At 33.5% G+C, this 22,309-nt stretch overlaps 2 protein-coding genes across 3 annotated transcripts in view; one reads left to right on the forward strand and one right to left on the reverse strand.

Moving 5' to 3' along the window:
- The first annotated feature begins 1,052 nt into the window (after positions 1 to 1,052).
- On the forward strand, positions 1,053 to 3,259 carry LOC123676378 (retinal rod rhodopsin-sensitive cGMP 3',5'-cyclic phosphodiesterase subunit delta). The gene is made up of 3 exons (XM_045612253.1): positions 1,053 to 1,235; positions 1,298 to 1,618; positions 2,545 to 3,259. Exons 1-3 carry the CDS (start codon positions 1,183 to 1,185, stop codon positions 2,624 to 2,626), a joined length of 456 nt encoding a protein of 151 aa, XP_045468209.1. The 5' UTR covers positions 1,053 to 1,182; the 3' UTR covers positions 2,627 to 3,259.
- Positions 3,260 to 4,020: 761 nt separating this feature from the next.
- The window catches only part of LOC123674815 (bicaudal D-related protein homolog), a 72,098-nt gene continuing 53,809 nt past the window's right edge, over positions 4,021 to 22,309 (reverse strand). Inside the window, exons 3-7 of one of the 2 annotated variants that reach the window (XM_045609905.1) lie at positions 8,413 to 8,606; positions 8,005 to 8,357; positions 6,278 to 6,597; positions 5,077 to 5,331; positions 4,021 to 4,990 (exon numbers count right to left, since the gene is read on the reverse strand). In XM_045609905.1, the coding sequence (XP_045465861.1) occupies positions 4,856 to 4,990; positions 5,077 to 5,331; positions 6,278 to 6,597; positions 8,005 to 8,357; positions 8,413 to 8,606 (1,257 nt within the window). In that variant the 3' untranslated portion in view covers positions 4,021 to 4,855. Of the gene's footprint in view, positions 4,991 to 5,076; positions 5,332 to 6,277; positions 6,631 to 8,004; positions 8,358 to 8,412; positions 8,607 to 22,309 lie in introns of both variants that reach the window. The other variant, XM_045609904.1, reaches the window with a different exon arrangement.

Raw genomic sequence — 22,309 nt, forward strand, 5'->3', positions numbered from 1 at the left:
AATGAAAGAATGCATTATTTCAGTACTATGCCAAATGAAGTAGTTATAAAAGACATTTATCAAATGATTAGACATGTCTCACCAACACAAGGTTGCCATCGGTACGATAAGTATCGAATAATGAGATAATTTTGACCCATATCCGATAATACGATAATATGCCCCTAAATAAGATAATTTTGGAACTCTTGAATTTGTAATTTTCATTCAGAATGATATTGGAAAAAAGAATATACAATGGACTCTCGATAACTGGAACCTGGTCTTTGGTATAATATTCAATTTGATGAATCGAAGATTTATCTCTCTCTTGTCGACTATCAGTCAAAATAGGAAATATTAACAAGAATAACAAGCCCACGAGTCAGCTGTAGAGGTTCCCATCATAGACCTATTATAATAACATAACAATGTTATAGGTCTATGGTTCCCATAGAGAAATGTCTATGGAGGTTCCGTTCGATTAGATGGCGCATGTCAGGATGTTTGGGAATCGGGGAATCACCATAGACATAGAATAAGTTGACATGAATAATATGTAATAATGTTATTGAATGTATGTATATGGGAATCACTGATTCATTTATTTATGTGTTGGTTTTCTCTGCTTGATCGTGAGGTTCTGAATAAGGTGAAGTATTGATGCGCTAGTTCAGTTGATTTCCACACTGTTTTTTTCCGCTCACAACGCTTTTCGCGGATATCTTCAACTACTAAAATAAAGTGTTAGCTTTGTTATAAGGAATAGGAAGAATATTCTATTCACAATGGTGCTATATTCATACCATTCCTGGCAGCTTTCAAGACATGTGAGGAAGGTGTAAATCATAGTGATCTTCCCTTAGAACATTAATATCTATATTCTAAGGATATTCATATTGATTCAAATTAAAAATATCACTAGGCTACCATGATATTCCTACTTTTTCCGAATTCTGACTCGAATTTTACCCCAAGCCAATAGGTGGCGCGAAAAACAATGTTGCCAATCTATAGCTCCCATAGACATTATTATAGGTCTATGATAGCTCCTTAACCTATGATATCAATGTCAACATTATGATTCTGTGGTTCGTTCAGAAATCTGTTATCTATTAATCAATTGTAATATTTTACTTTTCTCTAAACTCTTTTCTTTTAATATTACTTGCTTGGATATTCTGGTGAATCTTCGAAGGAGGAATGTCAGAAGAACCCAATAAAAAGGCAGACGGTATTTTGAAGGGCTTTCAAGTGTAAATCAATTAGTGACTTGTCTCTTATTCCTTGTTTACTAAAATTTTTGTCGATTTTTTAGTAATTGGATCTGTTTGAGAGACGCAGACGGTGGAAAAATTTTCTGGCAAGGAAACGAAGATATATCCTACCCTGACATAGAACATGAAGCGCACGTACCCAAATCAATCTTGCAATGTCGTGCAGTTTCTAGAGAGTTTAGTTTTAGTTCCAAAGAGCAGATTGAGAAGTTCAGATTGGAGCAAAAAGTTCTTTTTAAGGGACGTTGCCTTGAGGAATGGTACTTCGAATTCGGTTTTGTTATGGCTGAATCAACAAACACATGGCAATCGATCATGGAAGCAGCGCCGGAGAGTCAAATGATGCCAGCATCAGTATTAAAGTGAGTGATAGATTTTAGTTTTTTTTGGATACCAAAGTTTATTGCAAGATGCAAAGTTGCTTGATTTGTTCAGTAAGTAATTTGGGAAAAATATCCCGAGTTGAGGTCCCAAACTTGAAATACAAGCAATATATCTAACGAGTTTAGTGTAACTCAGACATCGATGTTGATCGAGTTTTGTTCCAATTAATATCTGTTCTTCTGAAAATACTGTTTTTACTCTTTTTGATAAGTATTGGTAAAAATTGTAGTTTTTTTCTTCAAAACTGGCTTCTTTTGCACATATGATTGTTGAAGAAAACATTTTCAATTAATGATACATTTCACTTATGTAGTAGCTCATCCTTCTGGATGGATGATGCCTGAGAAATTCTTCAAATATTTTGAACATTTCATGCAATAGACTTGTTCAACCAAAAAAGCCTGTGTATTATTAACAGACAATCATACCGGTCATGTTTCTTTGGAACTCATTAAACTGTGTTGAGAAAATCATATTGCCCTGCTTGGTTATTTTGAGAATACATGTTATATATACATGTTTTACTTGTTGATTGATTCATATAAAAATATATGTTATAAATGTGAATAAATGTATTTTAGTTTTAATTGTTTATTTTTTGATTAACATACCTTCTTCTTCAGAGGACGTTCCTCGTCATCTTACCCTCCAAAAAAGATATGATGACGAATATAAGATAATATATTTCTAATTTTTTTCATTTAAAATATGAATTATTAAGTATTCGATAAGTTGCTTGTATCTCGTTACAGAAAAATTCACAGTTTTAAGAATATTTTTAGTAGCTTACTACTAGACTAACAGAAATATAATTGATGTGTGAATGAAGAATTGGATTTTGCATTCATAATCAAAATGTTTTGTGGTACTTACTATATCTTTAAAAACTCTCTGTTTTTTTCAGTGGAAACTTGGTAATAGAGACGAAGTTTTATGATGATGACTTACTGATTTCCACCTCAAAAGTTAGATTATTCTACATATAATGTTCACAAGTGATATTTAACATAAGCCTAATTATCATGTAAGTTTTATTTATTATCGAATTGTATAACAGGAGAAATGTTTCCTCTGATGTAGACTTGATTCTGTTTTCCACAGATGATTTGAATATACCAGTCAATTTTTGCAAGTGCCTTGATTATAGTTTTTTCTCTTTTGTACTTTGTTAATTTGTTGAATGTCATACTGAAATTAATTATCTCTTGGAAATATTTTTTCTGTAGGTATATCTGACACATGTGATATAGATATTGATCATGCATTTATGTTGACATTGGTTTATAGAATTTTAAGTCCAAATATCTTAGTCAATAATGTGCAAACTCTTCTTTTGATGAAATCGAAACATTTTTATTGCTCAGAAATATTTTGTATAACTTTCACCTTCAAGTTTCAAAACTGAGGGTTCTTATTGTATCAGAATAAATTTATTTCACTTTGCTTGTTAGTCATAAAATAATGAATCGAAATTATCTTAATGTCAATAGATCTCAATGTTACAAATTGTACTTTCAATAGGAATTTCAAAAGTTTGCACAGTTTTTTGCTCACATTTAAATGAAGCATTCATTTTTATATAGTTTTGTATATTGTGTAAATAAAAACTACAAAACTAATGGTATTCTGTCTTTACCTCAAACTAAAGAGTTTTAATGAATCGAAGTATGGAATAAATTTTTTATTTTTCAAAGTGATGAATATCTAAGTTTGTTTAGCTCGAAAAATAGAAGAAGCTGAATGGTAAGAACATAATAAAAGTAATAGGCCTACTTGACTTAAAATTCTCTCTTACAAATCTCAGGGAGTTTGACTAAAGATTGGCAATATAAGAATGCCAAGTTCTACTAATCAAGTGTAAAGATCAGGAGTAAGTAAATAATGCTGTTCGGTTGGGGACATGAAAACACTTAGTTGATCAATAAATAGATTAATTTTTCAATGAATATATTGCTATAAAGTGTTTTCCCATTGTAAAAAAAAATTGCTTGTATGTTGTTGTTATCTTTATAGCAACCTTGAATGGTTCACATCTATATAATGTTATGTATTTCGACATTTGAAACAAACTTTTTCTTTTTTTTTATATTTTTAAAATTCAGTAGTTCAGAAATTAGATACTATGCATATTTTGCAGTTTGGCCACCAAGTACATAATAGGAAATTCAAGTCTAGATCTAAGTATGCTCAGTGATCTTAGATGAACGAAGATTGTAGGGCCATATAATGTATCTTACTACTGATATTCATATAAGTATTTATCAGTAGAAAACAGCAGGATATATCAAATTCATTTAATATATCTCCCCTCAGTGTTTTGTCGTTCGACAGGGAGTTTTATTCTTTGAAATATAATTTGAAGGATGGAAACAGAACACTCTTTCAAATGGTAAAATATATCTATTTACTCAGGGTAACAATTTTCAAGCACTTCTTGGACGGAATAAATCTTGAAAAACTTTATAAATGCAAATGTTTTTAAACATTAAATATTTTTGGTTTAGTTAGTCAATTTTGATTAACTACCTATCTATACATTTACAAATCACAACATTTTGACCTTAAATAAGTGTTTATAGTGAAAATGACAGAATAAGTGGAATATTTACAATGGATTAATTATATATTATAACTTCACAGTTAATGAAATGCTTTTAAAGGCCTCTATTGTGTTTCAAATCAAACGTGAATTCCATATCATTTTGGATACATTTTTTGCACAATCTCCTTAATTGAAATTTTTAATCAATAACAAAGAGAAGCAATTGAAAAGCCTTCCACGCTTTCATTTAAAATACCTTTTAGGCTTTCTGAATCAATTTACACAACACCTTAGTATATTTGACGTTTCGAATTCGTGACATGCTTTTCTAGATGGCGCTACCTCTCTCTGCAATATATAAATGTAAAAAAAATCATGAATGTTCAATTGTTATAATATAAATACAATGTGTAAAATTAAACGTTGTAATCTCATATGAAACTACGAACGAAAAACACTGAATCACAAATTTTGATAAGAAAAGTCAGTTCTATTAATAAATAAAAAAATCACAGTGGAAATTAAGTACATCTTTCATATTGCTTAATAAAATCAAGTCTTATCAGTTAGAGACCAAATGTAAATATATAATTCGTTTTTCAATGTACAATCATCACGAATTATTTTCATCTTTTTTAAGTGACATTTTAATATGCATATCTCGCATTAATTGCTATCGGTATAAAAAGCCTAGCAGCCTTTTTCTAGGAGGAGGTATAGGTGCTGATTGCACTGCGGACCTTAATTTGACTTCTTGGGAAGTGAGCTTGTTTTTGACCTGTTCTTCTAATAGTTCGTGTACGTCCATCTGAAAAAAAACATCAATTGAATCAATGGTTTTTCAATAAATAATTTCATAAATGCTTCAACATCGCAGTCAATTTCTTTATTTACCTGCCACTGTTCTAGCTGTTGACTCAACTCGACCTTCTGTTGAATTGCTTCCATCAATTGACCATTGGCTTGCATCAGATCCATCCTAGTCTTTGCCAATTCTATCTCGAGTTTATTTTTTCTTTCTATTGCTATATCTCTATCGTGTCTGGCCTTAGTGACGACTTCATCTTGTGCAGATGTGTTTATAGCGTCATTTCTTGCTCTGAGGAGGTCCTCTCTAGCTGCCTGCAGCTCAACATCAAAAACAGATATCTGAAGAAGGAAAGAATATTGTTCGGGTTTCGAGTCCATGGCAGGAAAATATAAATAAAAAGATAGTAACAAATTTAAATGCAGAATATTCTACTCATTCCAGGTGCAGTGAAAAAATCCATTATTTTTCCAATATATGGCTTTAGTTATCTGTATTTCGCGTTGTATAAGTCCAATAGGATTCCAATGGATGATATTTGAAAGATGAGATTTCGATTTACAAAAACTTTTTCTGGCAGTTTTGTGATTAGTTGATTACATGGACATTGTCGAGTCCACCCTTCATGTAAGCACTGTAACGATTGCCCAAAAGCTAAAGATTGCAAAAACAACCGTTTGGAATCATTTGTATAAGGCTGGTCTCAAGAAGAAGCTCGATATATGGATACCAAACGAGTTAACGCAAAAAAACCTCATGGACCGAATTTCCAGCGAATCGCTACAAAATCGACTCATTTTTGAAGCAGTTGGGGACTGGTGATGAAAAATTTGCTTCAAAAGAAGCTTGTGAAAATCGACTGTCTCAATTTTTTGCCAATAGGGACGATGAGTTCTATGAGAGAGACATGATGATTTTACCATCAAAATGGCAAAAAGTTATCGAACAAAACGGCGCATAGTTGACTTTGATCAGATAATTCTAAATATGGTGAAAAAAGCCTTGTTTTTCTTACAAAAATAATGGATTTTTTTACTACACCTGTTTTCATCAGGTCGTGTCACTCGGTTAGTTAATCTACTTACTAATTATTTCATTATAATTGTTCAAATCTAGGGTCACACTTTTTGAAAACCAAAACAGCTCAGGAAGTTTTGATTTAAGTTTCCAGAACAGTGAAGTATGTAGGTATAAGGTAAATGCGAAATTTCGTGAATTTCACAGACTACGAATTTGATCAAGCGCGAAAATGATCCTTACATCATATGATTTTCTTATTTTCTTTACCCTTGAACTGAGTTCCATCATCTTCTCCTGTCTCTTGGAGAGCTCCAAATCTCTATCTTGAATCTCCCTATGTGCTTCTTCTAAACGTTCTATAAGTCTTACGGCATCTGTATCCAAAACCAAGCTGACAAGCTCTTGAGCAACCTCACTGAGTAGACCTGTAGCAAACTGGCTGTTATCATCCAAAGAAGTGGTAGAACAATCGCTGTGTAGTCCACTATCGTCATCTTGGTGCGATTTGATATGTTGTACCAAAGACCTGAGCTGTCTGTAGACCGTCATGCATTCTTGTGAAAGGGTGGGTTCGGAAAGGTCCATTTCTGCAAGAAGAGATCTGTTTTCTTCGGGATTCCCTAGTGGAGAAAGGAAGGTTGGTTAGTGTTAGACACATTCCATCACCAAAAAATTTGATTACAATTTAGTACTCCACAAAAATAACTGAGGCCTTATTAGCACATCTAATAATTTTGAAAAACAATGAACAAAAAAAAAGAAGAGTCTGTTCGTAATCATATGCTAGATGCTACCTAGTTGTAATCACTTTTTTATGTCGGTCAAGATTATGTACCTACATCAAACTAGTCATGAATACTTTGAACAACTGTCTTTTCTTTTGGAAGGTTTATCGTTTTCTGTTTGGAGGTAGAACTCATCTGAATGAAAGAATTACAGTAGTATATTCAAATTTTTCAATAATATCCATTCCAAAACCGAAGCCTCAACATCATGCAGGTCAACATCTGATTAATCACCGAGAGATAAACATATATTCTTTGTTGTGGTGAAGTACATGCTAGCAATGAGCGTATTAACTGCAATTTCATTCATGATGATCGTTCTGATATTCAACAAAATTTAACTTCATAACTTCTTTCTTTTTTCTAAAAATGCCGTTCGATAAATATCTCACCTTTTTCGATAAATGAGTATTAAGCAAGTCACTTTGACATGTAATATCAAAATTGATAAACTATAGATATTGATGTGAGCATTTTCAAATCACATATCAGTATATTATCTAACGGAATAAGAGCAAATAAACGTGAAAAACTTCAAGAAAAAGAAATAGAGGAACAACTTATTATATCTACAGAAAAATGAATTTAATTTTTGAAACAATAATTCAAGAATGTAGTTAATGAATCAAATAAATAAACATTAAGATTAGACTAATGTACGTTTCTGAATTTTTGTATTTTTCAGAGAATATTTTTTCCCCAAAAACTTATTGTTCAAAAGATGATTGGAAATAATTTATGATCTTTAAGTTTGTACTAGTTTCATCCATATAGATGAGTATTTAAGATGAGTGTTCATAAAGAATTGTCTCTATGTTTATTTATTTATTAGCTATATTTTTTATTATAATTTTCTGATTTCAATATTTTTCGGTTGATGTTTGTTTTTAAGCGAATATTTCAATTTCGAATTTTTTTCATATTAAATAACATTAATCAATTATTGACTCATTTTCCTAGCTGTATAGAATATAACTTCTTTCAATTCGTACAAAATCTAAGCTTTTTAAAGGTCTCACAGAAGTCTAGAAGAGTTGGAATAAAAAACATTGAAATATTTGAATTTAATGAATATTATACGAATGAGTGTTTGACCCTTAGCCAATGCCTTTTCAAGACGAAACATTCACACACAGATCAATGTTCGAAATATTCATGCAGAATATACTTTTCTCACCATTGAGATGCTAGAAAATTAGATGAGCTTACCATGTATTCTATCCTCGATTGACATGGGTTCCTGAGGCATACTCAGTTCCTTTATACTATGCTTGTATCTGATGTCTTGCTCTCTTGTGTGCCTCTCCATTAAAATAATCCTATCACTAGCTTCTTCTAAATCGTTTGCTAATCTATCTCTTTCACTAGAAATAACATGCAGTCTCCTTTCTAATTCTCTATTTTTTTCTGAAAGCATATCAAGTTCCTCTCTGAGTCCACCAACTGAGTTCATGTGGTCGTATAAGGTGCTTTTGCTAAGGCTACATTGTTCCTTCAACTGTTGTACTTGTTGTTGAAGGCGATTTTCAACAGCATTCGCTTCTTTGAGCTGGGAAGTTAACCTAAGAGAAATGGAAAATTATAACAAAAACAAACCAATTGCGTTAAGGTTTTTACCTTGAATTCTGGGCATTTAATTCTGCAACCAGGCTACCTTTTTCGCGTTCGCATTGTTTCAAGAGATTGTCCTTGGCTGAAAGATTTTCGGTTAAGGCTGTAACGTCATTTTGCAGTTCGATTATTTTTGCATCTAATTCGGATTCTCTGTTGGTCAACTTTCGTTTCAAAACGTGTCTATCCTGTTCGACAGCCTGAAAAAAAGGGAATCATGATTAACAAATTTACCTATTAATTATGGAATAGTATTTATCATTATTTGTGATAATTAAGTAATCTTTCAGAGATGAAATACAATAAGAGTGCTAACTGTATCTATATATGAGATGTGATTTATCATAATGTCATTGTTGTTGGTTATTTCATATTATATGACCCTCTTAAATTTTGGCATAAACATTTGGGTTCCATCATATTACCTATTTAAACTTAATTTCAATCTAGTCAGATTTTTTGTTACGGAAATAAAGAGTTTTTTTTAGAGCTATAGAACTTTAAATTGCAATAAAACAACGATGGATTATTCGATTGACATGAATTTTATTTATCCGCAAGATAATCTTGTGGCATTACATTTTAAATATGATTTCTGGCATATGACCGCCACTGCTGGCTCGGATGTAGTCCAATCTGGACGTCCAATTTTCAATGACTTTTTCCAACATTTGTGGCCGTATATCGGCAATAACACGATGAATGTTGTCTTCCAAATGGTCAAAGGTTTTGTGGCTTATCCGCATAGACCAATGACTTTTTTGAAGAAGTACGGACCAATGATTCCACCATCCCATAAAGCGCACCAAACAGTCAGTTGGATGTAACTGTGTTTCGACATAGACTTGAGGATTAGCTTTACTCCAAATGCGACAGTTTTGTTTGTTGGATTAGCCATTCAACCAGAAGTGCGCTTCATCGCTAAACAAAATCGCTTATGAAAATCGGGAACAACGGCAATCTCATTTTGGGCTCATTCGACGAATCTACGCTGATGATCGTTTGGCTTCAATTCTTGCACGAGTTGGATTTTGTAAGCACGCAAACCAAGATCCTCTCGCATAATCTTCCATGAAGTGGATGGACACAGATCCAATTCCTGTGCTCGATGACGGATAGACTCATTCGGGTCTTCCTCAATGCTACGCATTACAGCAGCAATAGCTTCTTCTGTACGCACCGTACGGGGTCTCTGGGGATGCGAGTTATCAATAAGAGTAAACGTGGGGCGAAAACGTTCCATGCTTAATCGAAGTAACTGCTGTGATGGACGATTTTGTAGGCGATAAAATGGACGTAGTGCGCGATACGTATTCCGTACAGAACCATTATTTTCGAAATAAAATTGCACTATTTGCAAGCGTTGTTCAGGCGTGAGTCTATTCATGATGAATTGCCAAACCAAACTGAGAACAAATCACTTGACACTTTGACAGCTGTTAAATCGGTCGCCATCTTGAACAGTAATACCAACTCTTAAAGTTATATACCTCAAAAAAAAAAACAACATATATTATCGAATTTATTCAATTCAACCCGTATAATTGATACATTATGTACAAATATTTTCGGAAGTCTCATGATAAATGGAGATTATTCATGAAATTATGTCTAAAACATAAGTTGGGAAATTGAAATTGATTTTCACGAATGAACCAAATTTTTCAATCGTCTTGAGATGCATTGTCATTTCTCAATACTATTTTCTCTTCTATCGTAGACAACGGCAAGACGCCTCCTTGATTGCAAATGAATTCATTGGTGTGAAAATATTCACACCGGTATAAAATAAGTCGGTGAATTCTTCATTAGCCTATCGTTACGTCTAAGGTTTTCACTCCGCAAAAAAATTCAGGTCGTGTTGTTAGTTCTTAATCAAATTTACAGATCACGTGCACAACTCGATTTATGAATATATTTCCATTGAAGAGATATCTTAATTTGGATAGTCACATTTAGTTCGAGTTCTTTGCGTATTTTTAAACCTTCGACTTACAAATTGGTAAATCTGGTTTGTATAGCACGTTGTTGAACGTGTTTTTAAGGTTTCCCGATTAACTGGGGAAGGTCTCAATGGAGGTAAAGAAGGTGTGAAAAATGTTATTGTTACTACTTTTTGAATATTTTTCATTCACATGGATTCTTCGGATATTAATTCTTTAGAAAATTGCAGATAAATAATCACAGTCACTATAAAAGCTCTTCCAATGAAGTTTGGTACACAAATAAATCGCAATGATCCTTACAAAAAATCAGAGAATCACATTTCGAGATATAAAGGGTGTTTTTTTTCGAGGTATATAATTTTAAGTCGGCATTACTGTTCGAGATGGCGACCGATTTAACAGCTGTCCAGTGATTTATGCTCAGTTTGGTTTGGCAATTCATCATGAATAGATTCACGACTGAATAATTTGTCGAATGGGCCAAAACTGAGATTGCCGTTGTTCCCGATTTTAATAAGCGAATTTTGTTTAGCGGTGAAGCGCACTTCTGGTTGAATGACTACGTCAACAAACAAAACTGCCGCATTTGGAGTGAAGCTTATCCTCAAGTGTATGTCGAAACACCGTTACATCCAGAAAAACTGACTATTTGGTGCGCTTAATGGGCTGGTGGAATCATTGGTCCGTACTTCTTCAAAAACGATGATGGCCAGAACGTTACAGTCAATGGTGATCGGTATAGAGCCATGATTACTAACTTTTTATTCCTGAATTGAACAACCATGATGTCCTGGAACTGTGGTTCCAACAAGACGGCGCAACATGTCACACAGCTCGTGCCACAATCGATTTATTGAAAGGCACGTTTGGTGACCGCCTAATTTCACGTTTTGGACCTGTGAATTGGCCTCCAAGATCTTATGATTTAACACCGCTAGACTACTTTCTGTGGGGCTATGTAAAGTCATTGGTCTATGCGGATAAGCCACAAACCCTTGACCATTTGGAAGACAACATTCGCCGTGTTATTGCCGATATACGGTCACAAATGTTGGAAAAAGTCATCGAAAATTGGACGTCCAGATTGGACTACATCCGAGCCAGCCGTGGCGGTCATATGCCAGAAATCATATTTGAAATGTAATGCCACAAGATTATCTTGCGGATAAATAAAATTCATGTCAATCGAATAATCCATCGTTGTTTTATTGCAATTTAAAGTTCTATAGCTCTAAAAAAACACCCTTTACCTAGTAAACATTGGACTTTTTGAAAAGTTTGGGGTTTTGATATTGGTTGAGACTTTTCTAAAACATAAAGTACGAGTTCCTAACATTTGCATATCATGGAAAATTAGTTAGAGTACCTAGTTGAATAATGGATAGTTCGAGTAAGTGCTACACTCCAAAAGGATTTAACGATAAGAAGGAAAACACCTTATAAAAAACCACATAATAATAAATCTGTGGATGTAATTTCCATAATGAGAAATCGTCAAATTTTGAATAAACATCACATTTGTTCTATTTGAAGACAGATGTTCATGCTTCCTTGACTGGTAAAATAGTCTAACATTTCCTCGTCTTCCATGGAGCAATTGGAGCTTGTAGAAGTAATGACAGAATTGCTGCGCAGAGGAGCATTAAGGATGTATTTTGCAATGGAATGATGACGAGTTTATTGTCCCGAAAATCATAGTTAATCATTTGTAACGTGTTTCTAGCACTACAAATATTTCCTAGAAAAACATTGAAAATACAACAAGTTTTAATCTGCTTTACATTTTTTCATATCTTGATGTTAGGTACATACTTTTCTATGGAAAATTTGTCATGGCGTATATAGTCAGAAGATGCATGAATATTTGAAAAAAAAAAAGAAAAAACGCTATGAAATGGCATAAGGAGCTTATGAGCGCTCGATCATTCATGCGCCGTTGGATAATACAAAAATGTATATATGATATGTAATTTACCATGGTGTCATTGTTGTCGGTTAGTTTAATTAGATGATAGTTTCTGATGATACTCTCCTCTTGAAACTCGTCATGAACATTCCTGTTGTTATTTCATATAGGAACTAAATATCAACCTACTACTAGATCTTTTGATTCAATATTCTGCTTAAATTTTCTATAGTTCTTATCCCGCTATCAACATGCTATACTTATGCCCCTAATGTTCGAACAAACTATAATATATTATATGTCATGAATAAAAAGAAAAGTAATATCTTATTCGAGCTATTCCGTTTTTTATTCAATGACGACAGAAGGATTAAGATTCTGACTCTGACGTTCATTCATTGAAATGAATTGCACTTCGACTTGATTTCCTCGTTTATTACGCTCTTATATCAGAGATCTACGTCCTCATTTTAAAGACATACTAAAAATTATTTTCTTTGGGATTTTATTTACTATTGTTCTTATTCAGTCGATCTTGACTTTTTCGTATGATGTTTGCATAGCGAATGACGTTGTTAAATGGAGAAATAGAACAGAAAGAGAAACTTTTACTTCTTTGTTATCTTTTGATTATTGGACATTAAAATCAACATGGAAGAACCGAATGACCTCCAATTTTTCACCAATAATTGATTGTTAAAAAGTTTGAACTTCATTTTTGGTTTTCCATAGAACTATTAATGAACGTAATCATAAAAAGTAGAGAAATGGAAGGTTCGATATTCCTTCGGGAATTCTACAATGGAAAAAAGGTTAACCTTGCTCCTTTTAAGTATCTGATATACCTCGCAACTGTGGCGGACTAAAACAACTTTTTTTTTAATTCTTCATTCATATAGATACAATAAAAAGAATAATCTAAAAGCTAAAGTGGTGACAACTTGAGGGTAGAATAATTTCTTTCCGTGACCGTCGATTCTGGTAAAGTACAAAAAATCTTGAATAATATAGAGGGTGTTTTTTTTAGAGCTATAGAACTTTAAATTGCAATAAAACAACGATGGATTATTCGATTGACATGAATTTTATTTATCCGCAAGATGATCTTGTGGCATTACATTTTAAATATGATTTCTGGCATATGATCGCCACGGCTGCCTCGGATGTAGACTAATCTGGACGTCCAATTTCGATTACTTTTTTTAAAACATTTGTGGCCGTATATCGGCAATAACACGGCGAATGTTGTCTTCCAAATGGTCAAGGGTTTGTGGCTTATCCGCATAGACCAATGACTTTATATAGCCCCACAGAAAGTAGTATAGCCGTGTTAAATCACAAGATCTTGGAGGCCAATTCACAGGTCCAAAACGTGAAATTAGGCGGTCACCAAACGTGTCTTTCAATAAATCGATTGTGGCACGAGCTGTGTGACATGTTGCGCCGTCTTGTTGGAACGACAGCTCCTGGACATCATGTTTGTTCAATTCAGGAATGAAAAGGTTAGTAATCATGGCTCTATACCGATCACCACTGACTGTAACGTTCTGGCCATCATCATTTTTGAAGAAGTACGGACCAGTGATTCCACCAGCCCATAAAGCGCACCAAACTGTCAGTTATTCTGGATGTAACGGTGTTCCGACATACACTTGAGGATTAGCTTCACACCAAATGCGGCAGTTTTGTTTGTTGACGTAGGCATTTAATCAGAAGTGCGCTTCATCGCTAAACAAATTATAATGGACGTAGTGCGCGATACGTATTCCGCACAGAACCATTATTTTCGAAATAAAATTGCACTATTTGCAAGCGTTGTTCAGGCGTGAGTCTGATCATGATGAATTGCCAAACCAAACTGAGAATAAATCACTTGACAGCTGTTAAATCGGTCGCCATCTTGAACAGTAATGCCAACTTAAAGTTATATACCTCGAAAGAAACACCCGATATATGCTAGGGAATAACTGAACATCATATTTAGAAATTACAGGAATTGCACTGAGTTTTGATTCGGGAATTCTCTATACTTTCTTCTACTACATCTTGAATTAAAATAATATTTCTTTGTATCATGCGTTCAGCTACTGAACTACTACCTTATCGGCATTGCTAATAAAATTCGAAATTTGTGATTATCATTCAAAAGCAATCCCCAAAAAATTCTTTCTATATTGATGTTGCCGGCCGAAGCAAGAAATGATGCTGTGTTATAAATGGCTGTAGGAGATGTAATTCAATTGACAAACTTTTTCTGAAGAGTTGGTATATTTAGGAAGGATGTATTGCTGCAGACCTCCTTGATTTTTTGCCTCTAAAATTAATTCATATAAATTTTAAAGGTTTATTATAGGAAATAATAAACCAAAAGCAAATGTCAGTCTGGGTCTATTAGCTCGTCGAAAAATTCGATACCAAAATATTCCCAAATCACGACTCCTAAATGATCACGATCTTTCAGAGACGACAGGCGTTCTGCTCCGAAATACCGATCCATTAACCCAGTTGTTCTGCATTTAAAACGCGTTTAGCGAGGAGAATCCGTTACGTAATGCTCTTGTTGATGAAATGACTCATTACGGACAGCGAATCTAGGTATGCCCAGGAGGTGAAAGTTAAATTCAAGGAGGACTCGATCCTATTCAATACATACGCTCTTATGAGACAATATCCGCGTGTGCTCTGATCGATTTCAAGATCTCGATGAATGCGAAAATTGGATATGGCGTGACTCACAAAATGGAAGGTCATTCGCTGATGAAATGATATCTATTCCTGATTATAAATCTAATTTGATCTCAGGGAATACCTCCACCATTTGAGGTTGTTCATTCATGTGCAAATTGCGCCATTGAAGAACACATAGATAGGTTATCTGGGGTTAGAATGGTGGTGTCTACAAAAACAATTTTCAAATAATTCCATTGATGAATTTTGAATGAAACCAAAACTTCAATGAAAATTTATATTATTTTTCATAAAGATAGATTTCAAATTTACTGAGATCATATAAATTGGCGCCCAACGTGGGGCACTATTTGATATTATTTCAATCAATATGAATTCATATTTATGAATAATATTATAATATTTGTTTGAAGTTTGGATAACTTGGGCTGAGTTCTAGTCACAAAATAAAATTTTCTGAATTCAAATTTGATATCAATTTTTTTCCGAAAGAACAATAACTTAATTTGTCTTCTAGCACATATCTTTGTTTCTTGTTCTCACAATATCCTCTTTTCCTATTTTTCAAATCTTTCTTCATTATTTAAGTATCTGTTTCTTCTAATTATTGAATATTTCTGCAGAAATATGTCCTCGTTGCAACAATTTTTTTCATAAGATTTCTTTTCATAAGAATTATACCCAAGGTATTCTTTATCTATATTGCTGAAATTGTCATCAAATGAGATATCTAATCATGCTATAATATACTGGGTGTGCCATCAGAAATAAGAAAGTATTACTCTGTTTCCGGTAGAACCGGAAGTTGTAGAGATCCGAAAATATTTTAGGGACAAAGATAATGATTAGTTGTCCATAAACGTGGTGAATTACCCTGTATATGCCCAAAATACGAAAATTACAGATATTTCGGCGAAATGATAGCGCGCTGTTTCCCTGGATGAAATATATAGAAATTAACAATTATGTTATGGTTGGGGCTTGGTCTTTGCGGCAACAAATATTGTGAAAATACATGTTATAGATTTGATGTCTCAAATTTTTTTTTTCAGTCTTCAAAAGAAGATTCAACCGATTATTATACTATTTTCATCAAATGGGATGTCAATTTGACATCTCAAAGGTATATTTATTTCACAATTAGATACTAAGGGAACGCGTGGATTTTTTTTTCGAAACATTGGCTTTTCAATGGAAAATTTATAATAAGAAAAACACCAGAAAAATTCATTTTCATTAGGCATAGAAGAGACCACTACATCAGCGTTTCTTACTGCGATAAAAGTTCTTATTATCAACCCATAGCAACACCATATCTCTAATAAAGCAGATAATTCTATTTCAATTCACCTGTCTGGTATTGATTTTCTATACAGAGAGATGACGACATCGATGCTAATTATGACAAGCGTATCTAAACGGTAGATAAATTGATTTATCCGTCAAATTACTTTTTAGAAATATTCCCCTAAAACGCTGAATTTCCTGAAGCCGTGAACGTACCACATTTCGTAATGCGAGTCTAATTGTTAATTGCAACAAATAATAACAGTTTCGCAGCCAACTGTCCGTGTAAGAGTAAGTGGAACGAGAATTATCGAAGAATATATAGATGTCGGTATAATTCAAAGTTAAGCATATAAAGAACACCAAAAACTATTAATTTAACTTCGAAAAATAAATCAATATGATTAAATATTGTAGAAACCTACTCACTAGCGAAATTCAAGAACGTTTTTATGAAGATACACCCTTTTTTTAGAGTTCAAAATAAGAAAAACATCGAAAATATAAGAAATAACGAAGTCTGTTGTAGGTAGCACTTATGGGATATTTTTATTTTTATAAGTCGCTATACATTTAAAAATAAAAATATTCATCAAGAACTACGGGCTCCATTATTTCTTATATACAGGGTGGCCATTTGAAAACGAAACAGACGAGATTACAGACGAAATAAAGTTTTTCGATAGAAATGCTCGGACAGGTCGATTTCTGTTTCGAGGGGGACAACTTAAGATGTAGGTTACGGACGCATAGCGCTTCAACCCTTGCTGCTACAACCCCCACCCCCAATTTTTGAAAAGGGAAGATGGGGTGAGTGATACCTCAATTTGAAGGTATTTTTATACTGATTTCAGCACAGTAATTGTTTTTTCATTTTATGCATTAGTTCTCTAAATATTCATGCGTTAGTTAGTTAGGAAGGAAGCCACAGTCATGGTTGTTTTGAAGCTCAAAATGTCGATTTTTCACAAAACACTACAAGTGCCATGAAAACACCACTTCATTTTCAAATTCTTAGTTAAGAATATTTCGAGAACTAATGCATAAAACGAAAAAACAATTACTGTGCTGAAATCAGTATAAAAATACCTTTCAAATGAGGTATCACTCACCCCATCTTCCCTATTCAAAATTTGGGGGTGAGGGTTGTAGTAGCAAGGGTTGAAGCGCTATGCGTCCGTAACCTACATCTTAAGTTGTCCCCCTCGAAACAGAAATCGACCTGTCCGAGCATTTCTATCGAAAAACTTTATTTCGTCTGTAATCTCGTCTGTTTCGTTTTCAAATGGCCACCCTGTATATTGAAACGTTGATTATGACCAAGTAATTCGAGTCATTATCAATAATATAGACTTATTGTGGACTTATCATTTAAAACTGTCGAAAACATTGGTCCGAACAAAAAGAGAAACAATGAAATTTAGAATATTCCACTATTATCTTTTGTTTTTTTTTTTTTGAATCTCAAATAATATTAATATAAATTATTTTTAGGGAACACTTTACAGCATTATTGGGATTGAATGGACAATTAGCTGTTCTGTCATCTTCATTGATTCTTATTCTTCGAGTGCTCATTCATTAATTTTATTTGTTTTCAAGTTACTATTCTATGAAAAATTCGAGAGTGTCGCGAAATTTTTCATCGGTCTCCTCGAAGACAGTTTTTTGTGATGCCGATCCGGTCCATCCGTGAACATGATCTCTCAAACGGACAATCCAGAAACTTGAAATTTTCAGATTAGGTTCGGATCTAGAAGGCTCATTCGAAATTTTTTTCCCGATTTTCATAAGCGAATTTTGTTTAGCGATGAAGCGCACTTCTGGTTGAATGGCTACGTCAACAAACAAAACTGCCGCATTTGGAGTGAAGCTAATCCTTAAGTGTATTTCGAAACACCGTTACATCCAGAAAAACTGACTGTTTGGTGCGCTTTATGGGCTGGTGGAATCATTGGTCCGTACTTCTTCAAAAACGATGATGGCCAGAAAGTTACAGTCAATGGTGATCGGTATAGATCGATAATTACTAACTTTTTCATTCCTGAATTGAACAACCATGATGTCCAGGAGCTGTGGTTCCAACAAGACGGCTCAGCATGTCACACAGCTCGTGCCACAATCGATTTATTGAAAGACACGTTTGATGACCGCCTAATTTCACGTTTTGGACCTGTGAATTGGCCTCCAAGATCTTGTGATTTAACACCGCTAGACTACTTTCTGTGGGTAAAGTCATTGGTCTATGCGGATAAGCCACAAACCCTTGACCATTTGGAAGACAAATTGGACGTCCAGATTGGACTACATCCGAGCCAGCCGTGGCGGTCATATGCCAGAAATCATATTTAAAATGTAATGCCACAAGATTATCTTGCGGATAAATAAAATTCATGTCAATCGAATAATCCATCTTTGTTTTATTGCTATTTAAAGTTCTATAGCTCTAAAAAAAACACCCTTTACAAATAATATAATTTTGTTTTGATCGCGTTGTCAGATCAATGGAGATTCGAATATAATTTCGAAAAAATTCAAATTTCAGTGATATAGATCTGAAATTTAGCATCTGGATGTATTTTGTAATATAAATTGATCAAGATCAGTGCGAACTTTCATGTTGATCACGTCAACCAGAAAACTAAAGCAGAATATCATTGGAAATATCCAATATTTTTGCAACACATATGATAGAAGTCAGTTTGAATATTTGAAATCAAATCACATATTTTTTTATTTATTGATATAGTTGAGTGATCTCCAAGGGCGCAATAGACGCATGAATGAACCAGCTCCTAAAGCCAAGTGGATGATTTTCTCAAACTTTTACATGCTAAATTTATTCATTCCTTCGAAATAGTGAACCAAATCTCAAATTTCCCTTAGCGATCAAATCTCTTACGTTTGACTACTGATTTAGAAACGTCCTATTTTTAATTCATAATGGCGGATGTTGTAGTCGAAAATGAGAATAACAACACTATTCTTCTCCAGTTTCAACAGAAATACAGTTCCAGATAGGAAGTAGTCTATCTTATGTACCTAAATTGCACAATGAAAATTCACAAGACAAGACGACCTACATACGCTGCCATGTGATGATACAGAAAAGTCTGAGGATTTTATCGAGAGAAGAATACCGCTTCAGTTCTTTTAATCATTATCACCATTGAAGACATTTATCCGAGAAGCTCTAGATAATTTCATCTGAACTTAAACAAAATTTCTGTCATTTCAAGTAAACAATTATCCCAATAGATGTGACAAAATGTTTTCTGGTTCTTCGCTGGCTGAAATTTCAATTAAACCAAACATATAAGTACCAAATTTTCTCAAAATCGGACCATCAAAACGCGTAATTTCACTTTTGCGCATGGCCAACACACTTCTCATATCCGGAAGAGCTCAAATTCATATGAAACTATCCACCAGCTAAAACAGATACTCCTATTAAATTTCATCAAAATCGGATAAGATTTGTGGAAATTACAACTCTTACAAGGTTATAGACCGGAAGACAGACAGAAAACCAAAGGTGTTTAAAATGTAAATATCAAAATTATGACATCATTCTGCCGAAACCTTCTCTATCTGATATATCTTTTTGATATATTTATAGCTACTTTTTTGTCTATAGATTTTCAAGTTCAAATTATAATAATATAATTATAAATGGCATAAGTCAAAATTGAATTGGCAACTTTAATTTTAAATTGGCCATAATCAAAAGAAAACTGTAAAAAAACAAAATTACATTGACACTAGTTAACTTCAAATTAGCAATAAACAAAATCAAATTGGCAGTTGTCAATTTCAAGTTAACATTAAATAACTTCAAATTAGGCAAATTAATTTAATGAATTTGGATATATCTTATATAATTTTCCTATGCGGCAGAAATATATAATAACTGTTTATCAATTGAAACCATCAAAGAGATTGAAAACATTAAATAAAAAATAATATCTTGCATATCCAATAAAAAAACTTTTTGAATTTATTCAACAAATTTCCTCATCAGTATTAACTATTTTGGCACTATTTCCACGAACGATGTTTTTTTGGCTCATTTATAGAACATTTGCAAGATTACGCCAGTTGACATTATACAGGGTGTCCCATAAGAGGCACGTCACAGTGACACCGGAGGTAGGTCAGCTAAAGAGGGACCTAACCAGCCTAACATGACCCCAGTAAAAGTTGCATGGTTATCGAGTTATTACCAAATTACGTTTTTTAGTGAATTTTCACCTTTTTTAACATTGTCAGGGTCAGAATTCTGCTGGAAAGCTCTCGAAGCTTATTTTTGTTGTTGTAATGGAATCTCAAATAGTTATTTAAGATGACATGAGTATGATTCTGTCAAAAAGTTATGTGGATTTCCGTAAATTAATGGATAAATCTTGATTTCAATTGCTAACAAAACGAGAACTTCGACTTTGGACACCTGCTGTGAAAAAAAAATCCTTGAAACAAAACGAGCAAGTAACATCAAAAAATTGGGCATTTTAGACAGATTTAGAAATGGTACAATACACGAATCTTATGCCCATAAAACTAGGTATTTTCATCATTTTACCGATGCCCTACTTAACTAAGTTGAAACTAGGAACCCCGCTATCAGGTAATTTTTCCGCTTGCTATGACATTACATTTGATACCGGGCTTTGTTATTATTTGTTGAAGTCACAATAGGGAAAAAGATGGATTAGGGGAAGCGAAAAAGGAATATTATTGAAAAAAAAGGTAAATTAATTAAAAACAGACTTAACTTTCGATTATTTATTTAATTCTTAAATCTAACTTACAGTAAATGTTCAAACTGTTTCCCTCGGACTCTAATGCATAAATGACACCGTTTTATAAAATTACGATTCAATTTTCTTAAACTAATTTCCGATATGGTCCGGGCTGCGTCGAATAAGAAGCGAGGAAGAATTGCGTGAACGCGTATTCGACGCAGCCCGGACCATATCGGAAATTAGTTTAAGAAAATTGAATCGTAATTTTATAAAACGGTGTCATTTATGCATTAGAGTCCGAGGGAAACAGTTTGAACATTAATTGTAAGTTAGATTTGAGAATTAAATAAATAATCGAAAGTTAAGTCTGTTTTTAATTAATTTACCTTTTTTTTCAATAATATTCCTTTTTCGCTTCCCCTAATCCATCTTTTTCCCTATTGTGACTTCAACAAATAATAACAAAGCCCGGTATCAAATGTAATGTCATAGCAAGCGGCAAAATTACCTGATAGCGGGGTTCCTAGTTTCAACTTAGTTAAGTAGGGCATCGGTAAAATGATGAAAATACCTAGTTTTATGGGCATAAGATTCGTGTATTGTACCATTTCTAAATCTGTCTAAAATGTCCAATTTTTTGATGTTACTTGCTCGTTTTGTTTCAAGGATTTTTTTTTTCACAGCAGGTGTCCAAAGTCGAAGTTCTCGTTTTGCTAGCAATTGAAATCAAGATTTATCCATTAATTTACGGAAATCCACATAACTTTTTGACAGAATCATACTCATGTCATCTTAAATAACTATTTAAGATTCCATTACAACAAAAAAAATAAGCTTCGAGAGCTTTCCAGCAGAATTCTGACCCTGACAATGTTAAAACAGGTGAAAATTCACTAAAAAACGTAATTTGGTAATAACTCGAAAACCATGCAACTTTTACTGGGGTCATGTTAGGCTGGTTAGGTCCCTCTTCAGCTGACCTACCTCCGGTGTCACTGTGACGTGCCACTTATGGGACACCCTGTATAATGCACAAATTTGCTATTAAAATTTCATTCTTCTTCATATGAGGCATCTTGTTTGAATAATATATTATGTTTTTCCTTCACTTGCAACTCGAGAAATAAATGAACAATTCGATTGATTCATTTCAAGTTAACTTGAAATTGATAAGTGCCAATTTATTTTGTTTATCGTCAATTTGAAATCGACTAGTGTCAATGTGGTTTTGATTATTATCAGTTTGCTTTTGATTAGAACCAGTTTGAAATTGAAGTTGCCAATTTGATTTTGACTAATGTCATTTTGATTTATGATTAGCACCAATTCGAACT

The sequence above is a fragment of the Harmonia axyridis genome, chromosome 3 (genome assembly GCF_914767665.1).
Source record: "Harmonia axyridis chromosome 3, icHarAxyr1.1, whole genome shotgun sequence".
NCBI lineage: Eukaryota > Metazoa > Arthropoda > Insecta > Coleoptera > Coccinellidae > Harmonia > Harmonia axyridis.